This window comes from Liolophura sinensis, chromosome 1 (genome assembly GCF_032854445.1).
Source record: "Liolophura sinensis isolate JHLJ2023 chromosome 1, CUHK_Ljap_v2, whole genome shotgun sequence".
In the NCBI taxonomy this organism is placed as follows: Eukaryota; Metazoa; Mollusca; class Polyplacophora; order Chitonida; family Chitonidae; genus Liolophura; species Liolophura sinensis.
In genome coordinates this window covers 70,892,536-70,918,366 of record NC_088295.1, presented here as the reverse complement: position 1 = coordinate 70,918,366, position 25,831 = coordinate 70,892,536, and the positions used below count along the sequence as shown (strand labels likewise).

General features: G+C 39.8%; 1 protein-coding gene across 1 annotated transcript in view; it reads left to right on the top strand.

Moving 5' to 3' along the window:
- Nucleotides 1–2,287: 2,287 nt before the first annotated feature.
- LOC135482407 (histone-lysine N-methyltransferase 2C-like) overlaps nt 2,288–25,831 on the top strand; it is a 47,761-nt gene continuing 24,217 nt past the window's right edge. Inside the window, exons 1-38 of the mRNA XM_064762374.1 lie at nt 2,288–2,825; nt 5,715–6,228; nt 6,474–6,616; nt 6,952–6,985; nt 7,255–7,458; nt 7,605–7,741; nt 7,902–8,011; nt 8,618–8,722; nt 8,871–8,928; nt 9,098–9,275; nt 9,669–9,783; nt 10,030–10,220; nt 10,493–10,607; nt 11,029–11,086; nt 11,204–11,331; nt 11,641–11,793; nt 12,078–12,167; nt 12,465–12,569; nt 13,436–13,540; nt 13,734–13,915; nt 14,342–14,506; nt 14,929–15,041; nt 15,337–15,456; nt 15,814–16,017; nt 16,277–16,528; nt 17,091–17,204; nt 17,321–17,439; nt 17,923–18,214; nt 18,453–18,542; nt 18,679–18,825; nt 19,022–19,114; nt 19,261–19,510; nt 19,826–20,028; nt 22,133–22,206; nt 22,607–22,657; nt 22,846–23,062; nt 23,662–23,781; nt 24,238–25,508. Coding sequence (XP_064618444.1) covers nt 2,822–2,825; nt 5,715–6,228; nt 6,474–6,616; nt 6,952–6,985; nt 7,255–7,458; nt 7,605–7,741; nt 7,902–8,011; nt 8,618–8,722; nt 8,871–8,928; nt 9,098–9,275; nt 9,669–9,783; nt 10,030–10,220; nt 10,493–10,607; nt 11,029–11,086; nt 11,204–11,331; nt 11,641–11,793; nt 12,078–12,167; nt 12,465–12,569; nt 13,436–13,540; nt 13,734–13,915; nt 14,342–14,506; nt 14,929–15,041; nt 15,337–15,456; nt 15,814–16,017; nt 16,277–16,528; nt 17,091–17,204; nt 17,321–17,439; nt 17,923–18,214; nt 18,453–18,542; nt 18,679–18,825; nt 19,022–19,114; nt 19,261–19,510; nt 19,826–20,028; nt 22,133–22,206; nt 22,607–22,657; nt 22,846–23,062; nt 23,662–23,781; nt 24,238–25,508 — 6,624 coding nt within the window. The 5' untranslated portion in view covers nt 2,288–2,821. The remainder of the gene's footprint in view (nt 2,826–5,714; nt 6,229–6,473; nt 6,617–6,951; nt 6,986–7,254; nt 7,459–7,604; nt 7,742–7,901; nt 8,012–8,617; nt 8,723–8,870; nt 8,929–9,097; nt 9,276–9,668; nt 9,784–10,029; nt 10,221–10,492; nt 10,608–11,028; nt 11,087–11,203; nt 11,332–11,640; nt 11,794–12,077; nt 12,168–12,464; nt 12,570–13,435; nt 13,541–13,733; nt 13,916–14,341; nt 14,507–14,928; nt 15,042–15,336; nt 15,457–15,813; nt 16,018–16,276; nt 16,529–17,090; nt 17,205–17,320; nt 17,440–17,922; nt 18,215–18,452; nt 18,543–18,678; nt 18,826–19,021; nt 19,115–19,260; nt 19,511–19,825; nt 20,029–22,132; nt 22,207–22,606; nt 22,658–22,845; nt 23,063–23,661; nt 23,782–24,237; nt 25,509–25,831) is intronic.

The following is a 25,831-nucleotide window of genomic DNA, read 5'->3' as shown; positions in this document are numbered from 1 at the left end:
GTGCTAATGCTATATCTGAAGGAGAAACTTGACTTCTGTGGGTCATGGAGGTTCACAGTTATTGTCAAGTCCTTGATCAGTGATGTCACATGTTCAAATCCAGCACTAGTTTTTTGGTTGGGTCAAGAGGTTTGTCAGGGCGCTGGCACTCGCTGTGGTTTACTCCAGGCACTGACTGCTGTCGTATAAGCAGGGGATTATTGGGCACTGTGCTTAAACATCAATCAATCAATCAGTCTTCAGAGAAAAAAGTGATCCAGTAAGCCACAGCCAAAGTTAAAATGGGGTAGACTCAGGCTCAATGATGACAGCTGACACTGAGTGAAAAGAGCATTGTGGTACCTCAAAAAGAACCTCATTAAGTTAAGGTATAGTATTAAAAAAACACATAAATCAGACATATTTGGTTTATGTGCAAACATCGCTTTATGGAAATTATGAAAAATCCTTGTGCTTTCTAGGAATCATGGTGTGTGTTATGACTGACATGGCATTGTCCTAGTTTCATTTGCACATGCATGTACATGTTGGCCTCTTTGATTTTTTATGAAACACTATTTAATCATAATGCATTTAAGTTTATGGGAGGAGAGAACCAGAGTAAACTTGCACTACAGCAGATACTTGAGAAATATCCTGACGAATCAAGACGAGCACAAGGCTCTGTACCCAAATGGGGTAGCTAAATTTATTTATTCATTTGATTGGTGTTTTATGCCATACTCAAGAATATTTCACTTATAAAATTGCGGCCAGCATTATGGTGGGAGAAAACTGGGCAGAGCCCGGTGGAAACCCATGGCCATCCTCAGGTTGCTGCAGACCTTCCCACGCATGGCCGGAGAGGGCTGGCTATAGGCTCATCGCTTCACAAATCTTGGTCAAATATGATAAGTATCAAGAAAATGGGTCATGGTATATCCCAGTTAGCTTCTCAACATTTATGGATGTCTTATCCCTAGCTTTTAATGATGCCATTTCAGAAATACTATACTGATATCCTGGAGTAGGCAGGCTATAGCCTGATTTTTCCAAAAAATGAAGTATGGTAGCCAATATCCGTATATACATGTATTAACACTATATATAGATATCTGCATTAGCTCCACATGTTAGCCTGCTGAACTACTTATAAATAAAGCTGACAAAGGAAAAAAGTTTCACATGTTCATATCAGTGAATGGTAAAGGAAGAATATGGAGCAAGCAAGGAAGTGTCAGAGTGTAGTCACAATACTGGATTAGCTGTAAGTACTGTTACCATACATAGTTCTATTTCAAACTTCAGTCAAAATGATAGCAGGTACTGAAAACAGACCTACATGTATGTGGATGAAGTGCAGCGCGTAGCTACACGTACCTTCTTCCATAGTATTACATGTAGGCCTATGTCATACATGGAGACAGCCTTGAAAAAATTTATTCCTGTGTCCATGCCTTTTCACAGAACTGTCACCAATCCACTAGGTGCATAACACTTCGGTAGTAAATATATACAGGCATACAGCATATCCAACTGATGACATTCATTTAGTCTGGGACTAACATAATTAATTATACTAGTCCCAGGTTTAGTGCGTAGTAAAATTTAGCGTTAACCATTCTCATGCTTTGTTGCCATAGATGAGTTAACATGTCTAGAAGCACAAGGTGATTTACATAGAAGTAACACACTAACATTCACTTTCTGCTATACAGATGTTGGGGTGTTGAAAGTTTCTGTCATCTGAGCATGCAGGTAATACATAACACCTTGTCTGGAGTTGGGCCCACGGTTAAAACTAGGCCAAAGTGGGGCGGTGGCCGAATGATGGAAACGCTTCGTGGTAAACGTGGTAATGACGCGAACGAGCTTGTTAACAACGCAGCGTCACCTCTACTGACTCAGACATCGTTTCCAGTTAAACCACGGCTAACCGCTACACATCTTTTCAACATTTACGAAATTCTGTACATCTTTCAGATTAATTGATGCATCCACAGGAGATGCTTGTGTACATCTAGCAACACTTTCTGGGTCGACCCTTTCAGTTATTAGCTCGGGCATTAGCATAACAAAAACTAGGCTACGCGATTCATGGGCAAAATCAACAATGTAGTTCCCTGCGCAAGTTCTAGGAACAATGCAGGAAAATGTTACTTTGCATTTACACATACGTTCAAATGAACCAAGAAGTACTGTAAAAATTATGCTTATTGAATTTTATCCTAAACCATTAATAAAACTGGTCACATTGTTACTTCCGGGGAACTATTTTCTACCTCGGATCGGTCCACAACCCTCTTCGGTTATCATGGCAGTGTGCAGGACGGGGAGTCAGATTACAAGAGATGCTCCCGTCCTATTTTGTACCGTTTTTAGTGTGTAGATTAGTCGTATAATTAATTGGGGCTTAGGTTTAAGAAATGTTTTTAAATCTGATGCTGCAGTTTCAACCGCTGCTTGGAGCGATCGAGGGTAAAGAACTTCAAACGATACAGCCCCACCGTCTGATTTCCCCTCTCGCGGGGGGACCGTCGTCGCTTTGACCGTGCCAAGCCCCGGCACGGCCCGTGTCCGTCATCGCTTCTAAACACTCGATTGTTCATCATGGATTTCATTTATTAACAGTTTTAGGTGAATAGTCATTTTGACTAGCTAGTTAACTTCATAAAATTTTGCTAGGGACACAACGGTTTTACTGAAAACGGATCCGATCAAGTGCAGAGCCTGCAGCCTAACGCCGTTTCCCAAACTGTCGCTGACCGGCTTCCCCGTGTTTGGACTGATCAAACAAGATGAAAGTTAAAAATGTCGTTCTGCAAGAACGTTAAACACAGAAATGGGTAAGTTGCTTGTGTCAGAGTTGATAGTACCAATTAAGTTAGTTCATGGGAAGAAATATTTGTTTGTGTGTCCTTCGTCGCAAAAATGATGATCTTATCTAGATAACGACGACCATGCTGGACGCTTGCTTGCATGCATGCATACATTGAACAGTAATGATGGTAGTGTCATCAACATGGATTCATTAACACAGACGTTATGATGAATGTTTTATATGGACTTCAACAGTATGGACGATAACGATGACTGTCTTTATTCCAGGGAGGTTTATGAACAGCCTTTTCAATGTGAACATAACGGTTTTGTTAGTGTCATTGTCAGCATAAATTCAGTTTTCTGAAATAGTATTTGGGCTTTACAAACCTTTGTACATGCACTAATTATAAGCCCCAAACTTCGATTGGAAATCCAGGCAAGATAGCCATCCTGGATGAATTTGCTATTGTGACAAATGGGCTTAACATTTTCACTACAAACTGATGAATACTTTCAACTAGTTACAGTTTTCCTACATAATACAAATTTCAATTGACTGGGTGCACTTTTACAAAACTTTGTAAATCATTTTTTTGTAACTTTTCTTGTAAATGATGTTGCCTTACGGCAGTATAACCAATAAAATGCCTTAATACACAAAAAAGTTCAAGAAATATGTCTATGTTTTGTGAAAGTAGGTATGATACTTTCACAGAATGTCATCCCTCTCATTGGGAACAAGTTTGGAAGATTAGTTTCAGATTACATAATTGAAGTGAAGGACGACAGATGAAGCTCTTTGGTGAAAAGACTACTTGATCAGTATTAAGGGTCATTAAACTATTGATATGTCGCATTACAACTCAAATGGCTGTAATTGTTAATGCATCACATATACATAAAAAATAAACAAGTTTCCCTTGCCCCCAGTATGCCACTAGTTATTCACTTTTCTCTTCAAATTGTATGCATATACAGAGTACATGTTTCTCCTTGTTATGCCACTAGTAACAACTCACAGTGATCCTATTAACCTGTCAGTATAGGTATAGCCTTGCGTGGATTGAATTCAAGCCTTTAATGTTTTACTGCCTGGTGACTTTGACATGACATAATCGTAAAGCATCTCTCTAAATGTCCGCATTGAATCTGAACAGTTTCTGACATGATCAGATTATAAACAGGACGTGTAACTAAGCACCGTGAAACAAACAAGTAAACTTACTTAATGGTTTGTTAGCATTACATGAAGGACTGATCTCCCTTTCAGTTTTGGTATACAGTCCAACATGTACTTGCGATCACCTGTAAGTAGTGTCCATCTGCTCTAAACGGCCACTCTTTGCCGCGATCAAGCGAATTTCCATGTTAAATGACCTGTAATATGTGGGCACCTGTCTAACACGTCCAGTGGCCTCTATATTTGGTAACAAAAATCCAATAGAAACCTCTTTCATGTGTCCAGAAGACTTGATCCATGGGCAATTAGCCGATGACCAGGCGCTTCGAAAATTCCAAAATGGCGGTCACCAACTTCGCCAGCTTTTACAGGGATTGAAAATTTGCAGTCTTGTAAACTGCTGCTTTTCCTTGACCAATCAATTAGCTTCTTCATTAACCAATAGCTTCAAGGTTTATTGTTTTAATGACCAATCACACTTGTAATCATCGACAGGGGAATTCTTTTCATGGAATAAATATGGCAGGTGAACTGTGTTAAAACCAACTCCTATCATGTCATTGCTGTTCTACTGCAAAGTTCTAACTCTGGAACAACATATGCAAGGGATTGAACTTGCTGAGAAACAGAAGAAAAGCACTCTGAAAATCGACAAAGAACTTGGCGTCGGAAAAACCCAGTTGCAAATGGTACTATGATAGAAAAACGACATTATCAAGAATTACATGTCAAACATGTCAGCCAACTTAAAATACAGAGCCGAGTGACCGGGAATGAAGGCATCAATCAGCTATGCTTGGAATGGTTTCAAGATGCCCGGCTGTATACTAGATAGCAAGTGCCTGGAAGGAAGTGGACAAGCCCACAATTCAGAAGTGTGTTATGAAATGTGGGTTTCGCAGTTACAAAAATGTGTCAGCATCAAAGGATGACAATGATGACAACGACATTCCCCTGGCTCTCGTGAAGCTAGCTCATGATCTCTTTGGCTGTACCTTTGGAGAACTAGCGGATATAGACATCAATGTGCACACTCATGACACTGAAATTCGTGACTGGAATAGTCCTGCCACAGAACTTCTCGGCAGTAACACTGCTAGTGTGTGCAGTGACGATGATGATGAAGAGGATGATGAAAGCACAGACTTGTTCCATTGTTGATGCTCAAGTGTCATGAAGTTAAAGGTATTCTCTGTACAGCAAGGACAAATGGATATACTGAACCTCGTAATGGGATTAGAGGACAAAGTAAATTCCATTGCTATGGTGTCAAGACCAACACAGGCCAAAATAAGTGAATTTTTTCATTGATTTAATTGATTTCTTAATTGATTTAATTCTTGCCACATCCTGTGCATATTCAGGCCTGTTTATGATTGCTTCAGTCATCTACAAATGTGCTGTTTATATTTATCCATGTGTGTGTGTGTGTTTTTTTTTTTTTTCACTTTTCTTACCACTTGTTATATTACTGTGTGTAGGCCCTAGTGCTTTTAGACTTTTATGTATAAAATAAATACATATATGTGTACGTTATTTGAAACTCATTCATTTGTGTGTTGACTTGGTCTTTTACTCATCCTGTCGTATGTGTATGTGAAACTTTTCTTCGTTTCCCTTAACTGGATGACTATTAGTTTCAACACAAACTTTTGTATATTGTATGGAAATTTATACCGAGTCTTGTATGTGTTTTAGAATACTGAACAAAGACATCTGCCTATCATTTCAGCTTCTGAAGTCAAAAAAGAAAGTGTGGATTGTGTTGCTGGGAGTCAGGAGCGTGAGTCTGCCAGTGTCATTGAACCCACACGCGAGCATGACAACAAGGAGGGTGAACAGGAGACTGCTGTGGAAACTACAGAGTCTGGAACAACAGAAGCTCCAGCAGGAACTTCTGCAAGGGTGCAGAGTTGTAGCAGCCCTATGGTGCAGGCATCTGTTAAAGTAGAGCCTGACTTAAGTTCAGTAAAGCTGGAAGTTGAGGGACAACCAAGTGCTGTTGAGACAAAGGTGGCATCGGAAAATGTAGCTGAAGACAACATCAGTCAGGCAATAGCTGCTGTGGCACATGGGGCCGGAAAACTAAGATCTGAAGGTCCAGAAGAGATGACTGGTCTTACTGAAGACTATTCGCTTCAGGGAGACGCTACCATGCACTCAGAATTTTTGGGCATCTCCAGTCGAAGAGGACCTGGGCGACCTCGAAAAGATGGAGTGGCTTCACCAATTCCAAAGAGGAAGAAGTAAATCTAAAATGATAAAAATCTCCATAATTTGTAGTGTAGAAGAGAGAAACCTCTGTTCATTTCAATTCGTTCAGGTTGCACTTTTGTTTCAAAGATGTAATTTTTTGAATTCTTTAATTACATTAATATGTGAATACATGTACCTTGCTACAATATGTTTTTATTTTCAGTATTGCTTACGTTTTAATTTAAGTGATAGGCCATGTGGAAAGGATTGAACAATTATGTATGTTTATTAACAGGAACAGGCCTCCTCGTAGGAGTCGTCAACTTGCATCAGAAGCCATGGCTCAAGAATCCAAGTCGTCTGATGCAGAGATGGATGAAGATGTGGAGTCTGACATGTATTATTACCCAGCAGAGCAAGAAGAGTCCAGCATGTCAGGTATTAGCCCTCACACATTCATAGTAAAGTGGCAGTAATTACTGAACTGACCAGGAATGTTTTATTTTGAACTGAGCTCTAGTTTGCATTTCCTTATGATTTGAGCTAAGTATGGCCGGTTGACTAATGCCTGAAACATTTGTCATTTTTTTTTTTCCATTTCAAATGTATTATTTGTATTGAGGATGTCTCTCGGTGTTTTGTTCAGCATTTTCAAGGAAATTATGGCTTGTAACACTGTAGAATCTAAATATTCGTGTACCATTCCGTGTAGTACATTTAGTCATGAGGGAATATTGATTACTGTATATATCTCCACTTTTTGATTCCTTCAGATTCAGCTGCTGGTGCCTTGGAGGAACCAGAATGGTAAGTGTGACCATTCCTGTGAAGAATAGAAGTACAACAGTCATTTAGCTTTGTTACCATCATCAGGAATCCTATAGGGAAAGAAGGAATGTCCCCAACAATGACAACATAGCTATAAAATAAAATGACTTCAGTATATGGAGTCAGTGAACACTGATTTCATGTTCAACAAATTTGTACTACCTGTAAATGACACTGTTCGTTTAATTTTGTTTTGTATCCTTTTATTGTATTATAATGCAAACAATGTTTTTTTTTTTTTTTCCAAGCTGTGGTAGGATCTGTGCTTTCTGTAATTGTGGAGAGAAGAGCCTTTTAGGTCAGGGGGAACTGTCTCGATATGATCCTACCCCGGGATTTAACCCATTCAAGAGGGCTCAACAGCAGCAGAAACTACGAAGAGTAGAGGCTGACAGCTCAGATAGAAACTCCAAAAATGCACCGTGTCGTCGATCAAGAGCACCAGGAACAAGGTATGAAAGGAAAGCATTGTAAGCTAAATACATTATAAATCTTCAGTCTCGCAGAAATCCTACTTAAAGTTGTGTATTCCATGTGATTATCTAAAGTTTCCTATAAATTTGAAATTGACATTCATAGTTCATGTTTTCTCCTGTAGGGAGAGAAGCAAGTCACCACGTCGCCTTGCTACTCACACATCAGAGGAGGAGGGACGAATCATTCAGATTGTTAACGAACTGAGTAGAGTAGGCTATCAGGAGGACACAGATGTCAATCAGCTTTTTGAACCATCAGGTAAAATAATTTGTGATATGATTAATTAAAGTAAATAAAAAGTATTTATATTTAAGACTTTTTGTGGGATAGATCAAGTTCTGTCCAGCATAGTCATGGACAAGAACTATGAGAAATGGTACCTGATGCTGTCATTGTTTTCTGTTTGTGTGTTATGTAGGTCATACACTTGCCCACCACTGCTGTGCAGCCTGGTCTGAGGGAGTAGTTCAGATAGAGGATTTCACTCTACAATGTGTGGACAGAGCCGTCTTTGCTGGTTATCTTCAAGTAAGTTCTTCATCAACATTAAGTATTTAAGCAAATAGTCGGATTTCTCATCTCAGTGAAAAGCCCATGAGTTTATCGATATCGAATGTTTTTTTCCATCTTATCTCGCATCTGTATTTTAAAAAATATCATGGCAGAAACCTCGTATTCAAGTATTGAATGAAAGATTCTAGGAACTACCAGATGTTTATTAAAAATGTTGATGTTAAGCTTTTTATTCGGTCGATAGACCGAATAATGGCCCACACAGATTATTTCCATAAATCCCAGAAAGAATTCAAGTAGGTGCAAGCATAGTTTGGTCTATGATAGTATTGATCGAGTATGGAAACAAAAACAGTAATTTGAATATTAGTGATGGGTATGCAAACATACAATGTATATAGCATTAGTCTTGACAACCAGCTTGGTGTTTCTAGCCTAATTGGCAGGATTTATCTTCCTTGCCTAGGTTTCATTTTTATGATTTGCCTCAGTGTTGATCCAGATATTGTGTTCCCCCTAAAAATGAAGGAATTCGTGTCGTTATTACTGATCCTTACACTATACCCAGAACCACCATTTTCTGATGTTACCAGGTGTTGTATTAAATATTCTCTGTTTCAGAAATGTAATTATTGTCATCGCTATGGTGCTACTATATCATGTCGGATTCCAAAGTGCAATAAGAAATATCACTATCCATGTGCATCAGGAGGAGGTTGTTTTCAGGTAAGAAATACCGAAACTCCTTGGCATATATGATTTCTGTACATGTGAGTCTGTCCGGATATTAAATGGGGTAAATGTCCTTTGTAATATAGAACTCAGTTTGCCTCTTTTTGATTATATCTATGTAATGTTATCATTTTCTGTTTAGGATATCAAGACAATGTCTTTGTTGTGTCCAGACCACACAGAACAAGCAGAAACCATTGGTATGTTGACTTGAACATTATTTTAATGGGTGACAGGCTTGAGGTATCAAAAGTATATCAAGACTGCACAATTCAGTATATTTCATTCACTCAATCCCTTGATGCTCTATATTTTTCACTGGCAAGTAAATTTAATACGCTTTAATGAGACGTTTTTTTTCTGTTCCAGCTGGTCAAGAGGCTTATTGTGTTGTGTGTGAGACACCGGGTAATATTATAGAGCAGCTCTTCTGTACTAGCTGTGGTCAACATTACCATGGTAGCTGTCTTCATCCCAATGTAGAGGTCAATCCAGTGGTTAGAGCTGGCTGGCAGTGCCCTGACTGTAAAATCTGTCAAACTTGCAGGTAACTTGAATACTTTAACTTGTTTGGTAGATCATGGGGGTGATCCTAACCATCACCACCTTGGATCATTCCATAGTTTTTGAGAAATTCAGGAGAAAAAGTGCAGTATGTCCTTTACAACCTTTTAGTTTATTTTGTTTCTTTGAATATTATGAAAACAATGTGTATGTCTGTCTTTAATTTATTTATTTATTTATTTGGTTGGTGTTAAATACCATACTCAAGAATATTTCACTTATTAGACAAAGGCTAGCATCATGGTGGAAAGAAACTGGGCAGGACCCAAGGAAACCCATGACCATCCGCAGGTTGCTAACAGACCTTCCCATGCACTGTGTTTAATTGTAATTTTTCTACATTTATGTGTTTATTCCATGCAATCTGTATTCCCAGGCAACCTGGTGATGACAGCAAGATGTTGGTGTGTGATACCTGTGATAAGGGATATCATACCTTCTGTCTCAAGCCTGTTATGACAACTATTCCAAAGAATGGCTGGAAGTGTAAGGTAAGTTATTTAGTCATTGTGGTAGATAGCTTTCTTTGTAGCGTATTCTCACCTTGCACTGTTGCTGCTTGTGGAAAACACAGATTATATATAGACTACAGCAACTACAATGGGAATAAATTGTATACCCAGCTTCTGTTTAGATTTTTAAAGACAGATTGTGTAAACTAGGTTTAGGACTAAAGGTATTTGTTACAAAATAGGGTAAAATAAAATGAATATGTTGTCATGGTTGTTTGTACTTAGAACTGCCGTGTGTGTGGGGATTGTGGAGCTCGAACCCCAGGGAATGGTCCCAGCTCAAGGTGGCACCTCAACTACTCTGTGTGTGATAGCTGTTACCAGCAGAGAAACAAAGGTCTTTCATGTCCACTGTGCGGCAAGGCTTACAGACACTTTACACAGAAGGCCATGGTCCAGTGCAACCTTTGTAGAAAGTAAGTCCTTTTTTTTTCTCCAACTTAAGACCGATTTTGTAACTTATGTGTATCACTGAAATTTAAAATTTGCAAACTTCTGTTGATTGGATGAGGTGTTCAACATCATACACATTGTGCTATCCATCAAAACCAATGACAGCTTAAGCTTGACATAATTTTTTGGACCTCATTAATGACTGAAGTAATTATATACGTTGGAATTATATATATAGTAATCACAGACTAGACTGTTTACTCTAAGTATGAAAGAGGTAATTTTAATTCTGCAGATATGTTCATGCTGACTGTGATGAGAGTGTGGATAGCAGCGTGTTGAAGAAATTGAAGGATAATGAAGGTGCCGTGGAATACATGTGCCCCTCCTGCAAAAAACATGGCTATCCGGTGAGTGTTCAATACTACCACATAATTGTGTCCAGGAGAGTGTTGACAAACTTTGTAAGTGTGTATCTATGTTCCTTAACCTTGACAATTTGCAGATTAAGTTTGAGATTCTTACTGTTTTTTTCTACTTTTTAAATGAAATTATAGTCCTTTTTTGATTCAGAAATTTTTTTAAAATGCCTTTGGAGGGAGTTTTAGGTATTTAAAAGTTAGTACACGATGGTAAAATGGGTTTCTCATTTTTCAGTCTTGAAACCAAATAACATTGTCCAATATAATACTTTCATGTGTACCCTTGCAGTAGATTGTGCCAAAGGCCTGGGATTATTGTTTGTTTTTTTGTGTTTGCAATACCTGTACATAATGTGTGTTAAATTTTGGTACCAATGTCTAGGCTAAAGGTTTGCATTGTTATCTTCAGGGTGATGTAGGGAGTTTCATACCTGTGGCAGAGGATTCCTTTGATGAGATTAGCAAAGGTTAGTTACAAATTTGTATTAGTTGATATTCTGTATATGATGAAAAATGAAGATTTGGGCCAAGTTGGGTTTTATCAATTTGCTTGGCTAAATACTGTCTGTATATTTGTTTTGCAGATGGAGAGAGTTCAGTGAAGGATGACAGTTACTTGTTAGATGACCCTTTGCCAGATTCTCATGAATCTCTTCTACTGAATGAAGACTCCTTGTCCAGCATGGACATTGATATGGTGGCTATTGATAAGGTAAATGTGCGGATTTATGTACTTCCAATCTGCTACATGTACGTGATTGTGAGAACTATCTCTTCTTCATATAAGCTGTGCAGTATATAATTGTTCAAATATTGACTGATCTTCTTCTGGTTTTTGATCTCTATTAAAATCACCTGTGATCAACTCAAAACCATAGTGAACCGGTCATTTTTGAGATACATGGATTAATGCTTGTTGTTTGTGTTGTTACATGTACTTTACCAGTCTCTGCAGAACAGTAGTGAACACACCCAGAATAAACCTGAATACACTCAAACATATTGTATTTGTGTCCCACAGGAATCTCATCAGTTTTCTGAGGGTTTTCGGTTGGGCTCGCATGCCTCCTTCCACATGTCAGGTGTGAAGGGTGTGAAGGAGGCATTTTTGGGCCCAGGAAAGGGAAAGCCAGGGGCTGTGGCCAGGAAGAGGATGGGAGCAGGCAGGCCAAAGGTATGTTGTCAGATCTATACAGGTTTACTATGTATTGATATACTTTGTGCATGTGTATGATTACGATTCAAGTCCATCTCATGTTGACTTCCTCTCTGGTTGGAATTCCAGCTACCTGAGGATGGTCGTGAGTTTTGCCTTAGTTCTGCATGGTTTCCTCCCACCACAATGGTAGTTGCCGTTGTATAAATGAAATATTCTTGACAAAAATCATATAAATAAGTAAACATATGATTAATGGTTATCTGACTTTGTGGTTAATTAATACTTTTGCTTGTTGCCAGGGTCGTCACTTAGCTGCAGAAAAACGACGACAGAGGCCATCATTTGCTGATAAGAGGAGGGGCCCAAAAGCTAAAGTCAAATCTGGACAGGTTTGTTCTTCCTTTACATACATATTGTCATACCGCAAGTTCACAAGACTTTAAGGGTAATGGATGGTAAAAGCAATAGAATGTTCTAAAATAAGAGTAGTAAATGTGGAAAGTTTCTTCACCTATAAGCCTGACTGCTGTTACACAAGTGATAATTTTGTACTCACAATATTAAACACATATCAAGTAGATAATTTCTATTACTTGTACAATGTTTAAAAGTTGTGGACTTTTTGGTAATCTTAGTAAAGAAATTGTTGCTTTGTATTACTGACCATGACTACAATACTTTATTAGATGAGAGAAGCTTCATCGAACAGTGAATCGAAAGATGACAAAGGGGATGACCATCCCTCCACTATTGTGATTGCCAGCTCTAAGGACAACTTCACTCTGGATCAGGTCAGTAAGATTAACCATGTTTTGGTTTCTTAGTTTTCATTTTTGGTCACTGTTAACGAGTAATATGAAGATTTGTGAGAGAATTGATCATGGCAGTTTCAGTGTGGAGGCTGGTTGAAGCTTTTTGTCTAGATTCCAGAGTAAGGAGTGTGTGGGCATCTGTATTGATTGAGTATGGGCTCTTCATGTTAGGAGACACAGAATGCTATGCTATTGTCAAATGGTTCCTCACCTCTGGGTTACCTCATTAAGAGGAACATAACTTTCATTGTGTGAGGCTGCTATACCAAAGATATAACTGTTAGCGAGTGTGTCATGGAGTATATGTAATTTGAATGAGGCAACTTTGTAACATATGATGTGACTGCAATTGACTTGCAAAAAGGTCTTTGTGTCAACACTGAGGCTGCACAAATTAACTTTGTTGGGGGAGGGAGGTGTGCCTGTACAGTAAATTAACTTTGGTGGGGAAGGGTGGTGTATCTGCATAGTAAGCTGTTACCTAATGGTGTGGACATTGTTACTGGCTGTTTTTGAGCCAAATATGAGACTCCCCCAAATGCTTCTCACAATACATTTTGTGTTTATTAGAAAACTTGTCAATTCTGCATGAAGTTCAACAGCATTCATTACAATAATGTAATGAAACACCAGCATTGCATGTCTTCGGATGAAAGGCCACTAAGGTTTATCTGTGCCATTTTTTAGGTGATTGGACAGAGAGAAAGGATAATACATGAATTTACTAACTGATGAATTAAGTTTTATATTAATGTTTTTCTAGAATAAACATTAAATAACATTGTGGCCAAAGTCCACTCACATTATGCTTGTCCAAATAATACTGTTTGAATTTTGTCATTTAGGATATGTGTAAAAGTTGTGGAAGCTATGGGAATGGCGACGAGGGCCGACTAATAGCCTGTACGCAGTGTGGCCAGTGTTACCACCCGTATTGTGTCAGCATTAAGGTGAGTCACCAGATTTGATTTCTTACTATTCCATACTTAAGGAATGCATCTAAGCATTAACTGATCAGCATATTTAGAAAGCACACTTTATCAGATAGGTTTTAAACTTAACTGTCAAAGTCATGTCACATTCAAAATTGAAAACCCAGCTTAGCAGGGAATAGCACGTCGATGATGGCATTTTTCTTTTCAGGTAACCAAAGTGATGTTACAGAAAGGCTGGCGTTGTTTAGACTGCACCGTGTGTGAGGGCTGTGGCAAACCCCATGATGAAGGGAGACTACTGTTATGTGATGATTGTGACATCAGCTATCATACCTACTGTCTCAATCCCCCACTGGATCATGTGCCCAAAGGGACTTGGAAGTGTAAATGGTAAATGACAGTTTGGGAGTATATCAAATACAACAAAAGTTTGTTGAAAATTTTAGTGGTAATCATAATTGTTTGGCTGTGTAGCTTATTGTTATTCATTGTTTTGGTATGAAATTTTGTGTAACCTGCATGTCCTTTGCACCACTTGAAATGTAAAACCTTACTTTAAGTCACATACATTAAATGATGTTGGTAGGTGACCTTTTCTAAGTTGCCCATTTTGGCCAGTTCTTAGTTATATCCTTCAGAACAAATGTAAGTTTCACCTCCAAAAGTAATATTTTATGGCATTTGTTTGCCCTTCTGGTGCAAAGTTCAATGTAATTTACCAGAACTTGTCCTTTCGGTACTTATTTTATCCCGACAAAGATTTGACTAGTAATTTAGTGTACTAATTGATTGTTGTGTTGCCTTGTGCTTATTCAGGTGTGTGTGCTGTGTGAACTGTGCTGCTACCACCCCAGGGTTTGGCTGTCAGTGGCAGAACAACTACACTCAGTGTGGAGCCTGTCACAGTAAGACTACCTGTCCTGTATGCAGGAAAGCTTACAAAGAAGAGGAGTTGATCATACAGTGTGTGCAGTGTGATCGGTAAGCAGCAGTCACCAACTAACCATTCAGTAACTGCAATTTATTTATATATATTTTAGTAATATCTGAAAACTTCAGGAAATCAACATTGTGGTAACCAATACTTTGGTGCAACATAGATTTGATACAGATTGGTTATCAGTACATTGGGTGCAGTTAAGCCTCACTGTACTCGGTCTATTCATGAGTAGATTTTGGAGAAAGTTCAGTAAACTGAAGTTCAGCAATTTTCCTAATGCCTTTTTTAAGCATAGTTTCATGGCTGTAAAATTCACCTGTGGTAAGGTTTCCTTTATGGTATTGTTTACTGGCTTTATATATTTAACACAAATAAGTCTGTGACCATGTATAGTTATGGAAATACTGCCGTTGCAATAGCAAACAATGATGACCCTGACTTACTTCTGAATTGCTATCTACAGATGGCTACATGCTCTTTGTGATGGACTGAAAAGTGAAGAAGATGCGGAGAGAGCAGCTGACTTTGGTTATCACTGTTACTTTTGCAGACCCAAAACTGGTCATCCTGGGCCTTGTAAGTTACTTTACATTGAATGCTTGAAAACAATGTTGCATTCATTTTAATTGTGACTCACTAAGGCTAGAACTTTTTCTCCCACGTCTTGCAGCAAGTTTAATATTCAAACTGATTCAGAGAAATTCAGAATAGATCTATAGCTACAGTTGTTGCTTGAAAAGCCACTTGTAATTGAATGTTTTGCTCACGATGTCAAGTAAATAAATACTTGGGAATAACAATGTAATACAAAATATTTAAATCACAAGCCAATAGTATTACCTTTAAATTTGATGTGATATTGTTATTGCAGTACCACCACCGCCTCCTCCACCCCCTTTACCGCCACCAGAGGAGAAGATTGAGAAGCCACCCACCCCACCCCCACCCCCAGTTCCTCCATTACCGCCCCCATATGTACCCAAAGAGCCAGGTATGTACCAAGTTCATAACTTTTTCTATCTTACATATGCACCGTTGTGTGAGTGGTGTTTAGTTGTATTATTTTAAGATGATCTGACAGATCAGTTTGTGCATCATGTTCTCCCAGAGGATGACTTGCCTGGAATACATATTGCCTTTGATGTGAGATATGTCATCATCCAAAATCCAGACTCAAAAACAGGCGTGAACAATGTAAAGTTGATCCAAAAGAAAAAAAGAGAGAGAAAAAGGAAAAGAAAAACCATAGAAAACACATATAAGAAGGACATCTGCTTCTGGGGGTATATAGCATAAACCATAGAGGTATCTTCAGGGGTACTCTAAGTCAAAATGTTTTGCTTTTCAGAATCCCCCAAACATTTCCTAATGGATGGAGTGTATGTCTCTGCCTCGGGCAGGGATCAGATACAGAGTCAGATGGTTGTCATGGAGAAGAAAAAATCACGTAATCGAGCAAAGAAGGTGGAGCCAACAGTCAAGCATCCTCACATGGCCCGCCTTCTCTCTCTGAGTGACAAGTCTCTGGATGGGGATGACCAAGATGACAAAAGTAAGTATAGGTCCAAAACTCTGATAATGCTTGTAGCCTTGTAAAGGCTTCATATGCTATGTGTTGCAAGTTTTTACATCAACAGTCCGTACAAGTACTAATATGACTATTCAGGCTTACCAGTTGTTTTACTGGCATTATAAAGAACAAAGCGAAAACAGAAATGTGTTGCTTATGCCTTAAGTCTTGATAAGGTATACTATCCTTTAACTGTTACTGTAAAAATCTCCTTATTGGCCGTGTGTAAATGTTTAATTAGCAGGTGTTGTGACGGCCATGGATACTGGGGAGATCCCTGACGTAACTGGCACAGAGAAGACCCTGAAGTGTGAGGGTGTGCCAAGTGGACTCTCAGAGGATAGCATGTCAAAACCTGATGGCATCACACCTGATATTGATAGTACTGTAGGCGTCATTGGTGGATCTCCACCTGTGGATGGCACACCTGTTAAACAAGAGGAGAGTGGTGAAGGCGTAAAGAAAAAAAGAACTAGGAAGCCCCTGAAAGTTGGTGAGTACATTTGTACATCCTTTAACTTCAATAAGTATTTTGTTTTGATATTTGAAACCTTAATTATTCATGACTTGTTTTGTTTATTAGAATCAATGTTAGGTAAATGTTAGGGGTGGAATCTCAGAAAGTACTGTATGTATTGAGCTGAGGTTTTGCACACATGTAAAGCACGGTGACACAAGGGGTGTTTATGTCCGACATGTGTTAATGACTAAATTACAAAATTTATGACCTTGACATGTTTTTTGTCTGTTGTATGGTAGAATCCGTGTTCAGGTAAATGTTTCAGAACTTTATGTATTGTTTCCTACAGGCCAGCTCTTTGTAGCCTTTCTACCAGCTACAAGGTTGAAAAAAAAAAAAAACAATCTTGCTCTTCCATTGCCATGTGAATTGTTTTTGCTTCAGTTTTGATGTTTTCTACATTAATTTCTTATGTACAGGTGTTGGTGGATTTATTGTGCGGCATCGCAAGTCCTTCAAGCGCCAGACTTCCATTGCCATGTGAATTGTTTTTGCTTCAGTTTTGATGTTTTCTACATTAATTTCTTATGTACAGGTGTTGGTGGATTTATTGTGCGGCATCGCAAGTCCTTCAAGCGCCAGACTTCTGAGCAAGCTGAAGAATCTTTTGAAGGGGATGTTGGAGCCAGTGGAAATGCTAAGACTGAAGGTGAGTTTAAACTGAAATCTGCTTTATATTGTAGAATGCTGAGGAATGTTGAACAGACTCCTATAAATAATCAGCTGTTATTTTACTGAGCTGTTTCAAACACTTGTGTGTTACAGGTGATAGACCAACTACAGGGGACGCTGTTACAGCAGAGGCCTCCAAAGATAAACCAAAGAAAAAGCGACGGGGAAAGAAAAAGCTGCCTTTGGAAGAAAATTACCCCATGTACTTGCAGGTATACCATTTCATAATCTGTTATCTGAGATTAATTCCCAATTGTTTGTTGATGAAAAACTAGTAGTTATTTTGCTTTGTTTCATTCAAATCAAGTCTCTTCTGATGTGCATACTCTGTCAGTTCACTGTAACCTTAGGACCCGTTTACTGACTAGTCATCTTGAAGGTCAGGGGCGCCTTTCACAACAGATTGTTAAGTCAGATTTCTCATAACTTTTTTCGTAAAAGACTTATAGGTTATATTGCAATAAGGCGACATCATTTCCGAGATAAGTTACGAAAAAATGGTTTGCAAAGTTTAGTGCAAGTGGGCCCTGGGCTGTAGTCTTTTAACCAATCAAGTTGTGTGTTTGGATCCATTCTTGTTTGTTTGGAACAAATGATTCCTTAAAATTGACAGTTGTCTTTTGAATTCATGAAAATATTTTGTTTAGTACACACATTAATTAAACAACTGTATCAAATTATTTTTGCATCCACAGGAGGCATTCTTTGGGAAGTCTTTACTGGATGTAAGTAAAGAGAACACAGCAGGCCCCACGATGGAGATAGAGAAGGATCTGTCAAGAAGCCCCTCTCCACAACCCATGACCATTGAGGTGAAGAATGACAGCGAGATCAGTCTTAACAAGGAGCTCACGCCCCAGACTAAGGAGGCACCTCCTGCCCCTCCACCACCCCCACCTCCTGCTCCACCTGCAGTCAGTCAGAGTACATCCAGTGCAGCTGAGCATAACCAGTCAGGAGAACAGTCAGAGGACAGTCACCCAATTGGTAGGAATTAGCGATTTATATTATCCCGTTTTTGATCGCTGCATTTGAGCTGAAATTTTATGGTCAGATACATTATTTTTCATGGTAGGAAGTTCAAATCGCTGATATCAATTCTATAATAATTATTAAGACATTGAAAGTGAAAATTGATCTATTGCATTTTGCCTTGGAATGTATTATTCCTTTTCTGGTAAACAACTTGAATGCAAGGACTTAATGGCCATGTGTTCTCTTTCAGATGTAGGAGACCTTAAAGATATCCTGCCAAGTGATCTTCTCCCTCATGATGCCGATTTCTTTGACATTCTGGAACTGGCCAAGGAATCAGGTACTAACTGCTAAAAACATTTTAAAATTGCACATATACTGTTTCTTTGTTTTTTTTCTTCCTTCTAAGGTGCTATGCATATTTCCGGGATAAACATGGCATGTTGCTAACAAGTAATTGTACTATATTTGTTTAGGGATACCAATGGAAGAGGACCAGGGAGAAGGAGACCAAGGCCTGAAGTCCTCTGAAACCAAGGACAACATAGATAACCTGGCTCGCATATTAAGCCCAAGCCTGGATGTCGTGAAGAACATAGACGTGGATAACATGCTGTCCACAGGTAAGGGAGGGAATTAGAGTCCAAATTTGGGGCCAAGTTTCAAATACTATGGGTTCAGGGGCGAATACCTGGATATCAGAGTTTTATGTCTTGGATTCATCTTCGTGACTCCTTTTTTTCACTGCAGTGGGGATGATGTTAACTGTATTCAGAATTGCGTTGACTATATTCATAATGTTTGCTCATCTCTCTGTAGGTGGCTTACCGCATATAGACAGTAAGACTGTGGAAGACTTGATCAAAGGAGTTCTGGACCCTGACACTACATCAGAACATCATCAACCAGCAGGTAGTGTCATGTTCTGTCTTTTATTGCCCCTGGTTGAGGTTTAGTTGTTTTTTCACAGTCCAAGGATTTAACTATATATTTGTGTTAACATCATTGTGCTGTGTTAATTTGGACATGTTAGTATTTTGCTTTTTTGTTTGGTATAGGAGATGGTTCTTTCAATGTTCCAATGTCTGGACCAAGTGGTATGCCTGGGCATGGTGGTCACATGCCTCCAAGAGTACCAGGGGCACCACAGGGGCCACCACCACCCCCTCAACCCCCTCATCACCCAGGTATGGGACTTGTGCCTCCTGGCCACCCAGGACAACTTCAGGGCCCCAGACCTCCAGCTGATATGTCAGGAAATCAGGCTCTGCCAATGCCACCAGCACCACCATATAACCAAGACTATAGGTGAGACACCCATTGCTTGTTCTTGGACTCTTGAGTTCTGTTTCTTTGGTTGGCTAAAGTGTAGACATTACACAAGTTTTTGTATTGTATTGTTATTGGTCACATTTATCAATAAGGTCAGTGGTCTCTGCCACCTTTGCTCTTTGTACAAGATCTAGTCATAGGGTCAGTGAAACAGCCAGTATAGACTGCGGCTTTGATGTGGTGTATTCACACTGCCAAGTATTGACAGTTTATTTTATATCTATTGAGGATATACAGGTTTTTGACCAGCATATCATGCAGTTGTATTCACTGATCTATTGATTGTTGCAGCCACCAGTTCAGCCCAAACTTTGCTGGACCTCAGCCATCAGTATGGCCTCCCATGCTGTCTGAGTTTGAGGATGGCCAGGATGGTGGGAGTAGGAGGAGTGTCCTCAAGTGGGAAAAGGATGAGCTATTAGGAGAGTGGGCCACAGTCTCTCCTGTTCTGTTTGCCAACCAGGTTCACCCAGAACTCAAGGTGGAATTTCCAGGTACACAACCAGGTTTAATTCAACAACCTAAGCTTCTAAAAGGAACCCTTTTCCTACACAAATATCCCCACTGTAGTTTTGTAGGGATGGTAAAACAGAGGGCACTATCCAAATATGAAACTTCCCAATAGTAAATTTGCAACAATGCCTGGTGTTCAAATCAGTTTCTGATGACTATTATTTTAACTTAAACTGTATTCTTGTGCCTCTCCGACTCATTTACCCATTTTTTTTGGGTTTTGTTTTTGTAAAGGCAGAGGCAAAACTAAATTTTATACATCACATGAATGACCATTAAAAACTGACCAAGAAAATACTTTGATTTATTTTTTTTACAATTTTTGTAACAGTAAAATGATGTGAAAACATCAGATTCTGTGGTGGTCTGTTGTGACTCAGAGGGTATCAGTGGTATCACATCCATTCTTTTTCCCTGAAATATTTTGTTGCATGGTCAAATCGGTGAATGCATTCATAGATCTATATGTTCATGTATTTTGAATGATCAAATGTAACAGTCATGTGCAAGTTAAGGTGCAAAAACTTTGTGACATCACTGGTCCTAATGTGGTTAGAAAAGGCCACCATAGAATAAAATATTCAAATACATTTTACAAGTTTGAACAAATATAAAAAAAATAACTCCATCTATTATCCCAGACAATTGTTAATGGTCTTTCATCTAATATATACAGTGTATCCTGGCTATAGCGGGCTGCTTTTTTGACAGGTTTCTCAGCGCGTAGTAGGCTACCTCACCCTATAATGAAATGACGTTACCTATAGGTCAAGGTTTTGACATTGAAGAAAGTTTTATTGATGCAAAATGTGTTTTGTCAAATGCTTTCTTGTTGTTACTAATGGTTTACTATAAATGCATGAGATTTTTTGTTACCTAAGGATTCAACTAGTATTCTGCGGTTCTCAACTTTCCATTTACTCAACACAAGCAATTCAGCTTATGTTGAGTTATATCCCGCGGTGCTATCCTCGTGTAGCGTAATTACAGATCCGAGCTGATATACAAAACGCAGTGCATGTTAACCATCTCCACAAGCTGAATTCAAATAACGTAATTTCAGCCACTTTATTTTTAAATAAAAACAGCTACAGTGCATTTGATATCCAATCATTCATATTTGCTTGTATCAGAAGTAACTCATGGAACTTAGATGTCTCAGATTCAAAATGGCAGACTGCAGACAACTGTCAACCTTATCACGTGACCGTGAAACAACTACTGAACAAAAAAAAGATAATGTTCATCATTTTAATGCATATCATGCTAAATCAGTGTATTAAATAAAGGAAAGAGAAAAAAAAATTAAGGAGCCATTCCCAGAAGCGAGTTCATCTTAGCTCTTGAAAGTCAGCATGCCGATAGGCCCCCTAAGCCAAATCTCATTTCCTGCAGTTTCACACCTCGCATTATAGCCATTCAATAATCTGATTAAAGTTATCAGCATTTACTGAAAGTGTACAAGTATGAATTTCTTTATGAAGTATGTCTATCACAATGAGAAAAATGTGTTCTGAGTTTGCTAGCTGATGAAGTCATATACACATGCACAAGTAATGCTGCAACAACAATGTCACATGTGAGTTTGGAATCAAACTCGCTGGCAAAGAAATGTAACCAGTTCCATCCTCTTCCATTATTCATGAAAAATCAATGTCTTTTTGCTTATGCTCACATAATATTCAAAAGCTAAAGCCTAAAATATCAAATCACACATGGGTCACACACCAACAGTGGGAAATGAAGCAAATGATGCTGCATTATTAACATATATTTCTGGATGAAAAATCTTTATTCCTTTGCAGTTTTATCTGTTCTCACTTTAAAGTACACGACAGGTTTTTTGGGGACAAGATTTGGGTCACGTTATATCCAGTTGCCCGCTATATCGAGGCATCTTATAGCGAGGCTACACTACTTCATTTTAATGTCATCTTTGCTTTTAACATCTGATTTTAGTTATAACATGTATCTCTTTTGGTGTTAATGTGAAAAATACATTGCATGAATGCTTCATAAACTGTAGTTATTGTAAGGTACCAGTATCGTGAAACTAGATGACACCTTTCTCCCTATTTTTGACAGACTGGCCTGAAAGGGCCAAACAGATTGCTAAGCTGTGGCGTAAGCTGAGCCCTCAGCAGAAAGCCCCGTACCTGGTATGTACTGTCTCTTGTGGATACCATACAGCATACATTTTCTTAGTCTGAAAGTTGTTGTGAACAAGTATGAACTGTGCTGTGTTAGTTGGCATGTACTTTGGTCAGTTTGTATTCTTCTAAAGCCTGGTGATAGGTGGCAGATCTCTCTGGATTACTCACATTAAGTCCCCTTTTCCTAGACCATGAAGACTTCTGGGTGAAGACTGCTCGATCTAACGTGGCTGGCAAAGCTGGATCTATTCACTGGAAAACGTGGAACGGCTTTTGATATTAACTCTTTTCTCTCCAAGAACAAAGCTTACTATCCCCACATTATTTGAGCATTGAGTTAATTAACAGTGAGATGAACAGAAAAGACGGCACATAGTTGATGATAAATGTTCCGTTCCCATTACAGGCAAAAGCAAGAAAGAATCGAACCAGCAACAGAATAACTAAGGCACAAAAAGTAAGTATAGTAGATCAAAATCTTTGAAGTTTTTGAATTTAATGATCCTCAGTGATTCCTATGGTGCCAAATTATGAAGGGGAAATAGAAATATCGTATCATTTATTACATCTATACATCATTGTTTACATATTTATTCCTCCTTCCCCAAAGTTAGAAATAATGGAGACCCTATTATCCTTCTTTAGCAGATCACTCAAGACCTGAAGATGAGACAGGATGGTATTGTAGCCTCTGATCAGATGCCTCCCCCACCTCCTCCACCCAGGTTCCCAGATATCGGCTCCTTCACACAGCCTGCCTCACAGCTTCACAGTCCCATGGAACAGGACCACGGTCAACACTTCATGGGCTCCCAAATGTCCCCACTGGCCTCTCCTCAACACCCTGGCTCTGGAGGAGATGGTAAAACATTACAAGGCTTTCTTTGTGATCCACTTTGTGTTGAAAGCGTACAAATATTTTATGAGGATACTAAGTGTGATCTAAACTGTTGTTTGCTAACTTGGCTTTCCATGAATAATACTTGTTACTGACGTGATCTTATGTTAGTCCCGCAGAAAGAGAATTGTTCATCATTGTTTATGAAAAATTTGGTGGGTAACTTTTGTATGGTTTCCATGCGACACTTGTCTCACTTGTGCTTACAGATCGCCTTGGTGGCCTAATGGTTAGAGCATCTGCCTAGAAGTCGCGAGACCCAGGATCAAACCTGGGTCCAGTCATACCAAAGACTTTAAAAAATAGTACTTTTTCCTGCCTTGCTTGGTGCTCAGCACTGAGAGGTTAGGTCAAGGAAACAGGATTGGTTAGCCCAGTCTCAGTGTAACATGACTGGTGTATTCGGCATAATACTTCAGTGGCAGCAGCACTGTGGCGGCATGGACCTGCCACAAGAAGACACAGTGTACACACACCTAATGACTCCTTGTCGTCGTATGACTGAAAAATTGTTAAATGCAATGTTAAATCTCAAGCATTCATTCGTTCACTTGTGCTTACAGTTATGCGTGGCCCTGGTCCATCCGCTTCAGCCTCAGGTATGCTTTCCCCTAGGCAAGGAATGGGCATTGATAGTCAAGGTGTACCCTCCAGGCCTGGGCTGATGAGACAAGGGTCCCAAGGTAAGCCTCTAATCATGTCTTTAATCTTGATATTTACATATTTTGTGTGTCACATTTGATAAGAAGAAATGGAGCAATTTTGTAAACTTTCATATCATCCTCTAATTGTTCTGTTTTGAAGTAGTTTAAAATAAGCCAAGATAACTGGTTGCTACTTTATCACAAAAACAAGGGATGCTGTTGGCTTTTGGATGGTCTGTTAAGGCTTTTGTTTCTATCCAATAATTTTATTAAAATTATTAAGTGTGTGTACAACTGCTCTTTGAGGAACCAACGATTAAGTTGATCTTTAAGTCTTTGACCATTGGTTTCTGTGCATTAATGTTTTCAAGTATTGTTCGATTTTGATGAAATCATGTGTAAAAATTCATTTTGTGATTGGGAAAAAAAGCTTGGTCCATGCATGACTTTTGCATAAATAAAGTGGGATATAAGTTCTTCTTTTATTTTGTTCAGGTTCAATACAAATAAGTCCAGGTGGTTTGGCTACTCGCCTGGCCCCTCATCCTCTTCATATCAGCCCCCAGACAGGCTCTCAGCCTATGGAGGACGACCCCTATGCCTTCTCACCTGAAAGGTCTGATAGTGGTCAGTTCCAGAGGTTACCCAGTCATCCCCACTCTATGGCCTCCCCAGTCCCCCGCCCTGCCTCTGATCCATTCATTCAGTCCCCCTCTCAGCAGCCCATGCAGGACATGTTCTCACAGGCCCCAGGCACTCCTCAGCCAACGGCTTCTTCCACAGATCCTTTTAGCCCGGGTAACAGAGTTCTGCCACCACCACAGTCCCCACTGGCGCGGCAGCCCAGTTCACAAGGTTATGACCCGTATGCTTTACCTCCAGGTACACCAAGGCCAGGGGAGTCAGGTCGGCCTACCCCGCCTCAGGATCCCTTCAGTCGGCCACAGGTCACCTCCAAACATCATCAAGTGTTCTCTGGCCATAGACCAGGATTACCGCAGACATCTACTGGATCTTCTTCCATCGCTATGTCCCTACAGCAACCTCCACTGAGACATGACGACCCGTATGGCCAGCCACCTGGCACTCCCAGGCCTGGGGTAGAACAACCTTTAATGTCGCCAGGCGGTCGTATTATCCGACCTCCACCTCCTCAAGACCCATACTCGCATCCACCTGGGACCCCCAGACCCCCCGTAGACCCATATGCTCAACCACCAGGAACACCCAGACCGCCTCATGATCCATATGCTCATCCTCCGGGTACATCAAGACCCCAGCAGCAGGACCCATATTCCCATCCTCCAGGGACACCACGGCCACCACCACAGGACCCCTATGCCCATCCTCCAGGCACACCCAGGCCTCCATCTCAAGACCCATATGCTCATCCACCAGGAACCCCAAGGCCACCACCAGACTTCCTGAAGCACCAAATGAGGCCAAACTTCCCTCAGCCAGGTCCCAGAGCACCAGGTCATTTTCATCACCCTGTGTCGTCAGGCCCTGGCATTCGATCCCCTCACGAGGTGTATGGACAGCCCCCTACCTCATCCCCGCAACACCCAGGTGGTGATCCATTTCTTAGGCCAGCAAGACCGATGGGACCTCTGGACCCCTATGCTCACCCACCACGCACCCCTGTTCCTGCATCTGTAGCTGAACCATACAGTAGCCAGCCTGGGACCCCAAGGCCTGGTGTCCTTGACAGAGGAATGGAGTACATGGTGGGTGGACGAGATGAGCGACAACAAAATCCAGCTATGGTAGGAGCTTATTGCACGCAATGGTCTTCATTAGGCTGGCATGCTAATAGTCTTAGTTACAGCTTTGATAGAACTTGTGAAATGTTGTCTCTAAATTTTAAAGCATGGTCAATTGATTCAGTAGTGCAAGGTAGAAGGCAAGATAAAGTGGCAATGCCAAAATGAGTAACAGGCTTTACAGTAATTTCTTTCCCTCTTTATCACACATTTTCGTTTTAAAAACATATGAACAACTAAGGAGAGAGCCTTGTGGCAAATTGTCATGATTGGCCTTTATTCATTAACCAGTTTGTATGGCAGACTTCAGATGAACAACTCCTGGC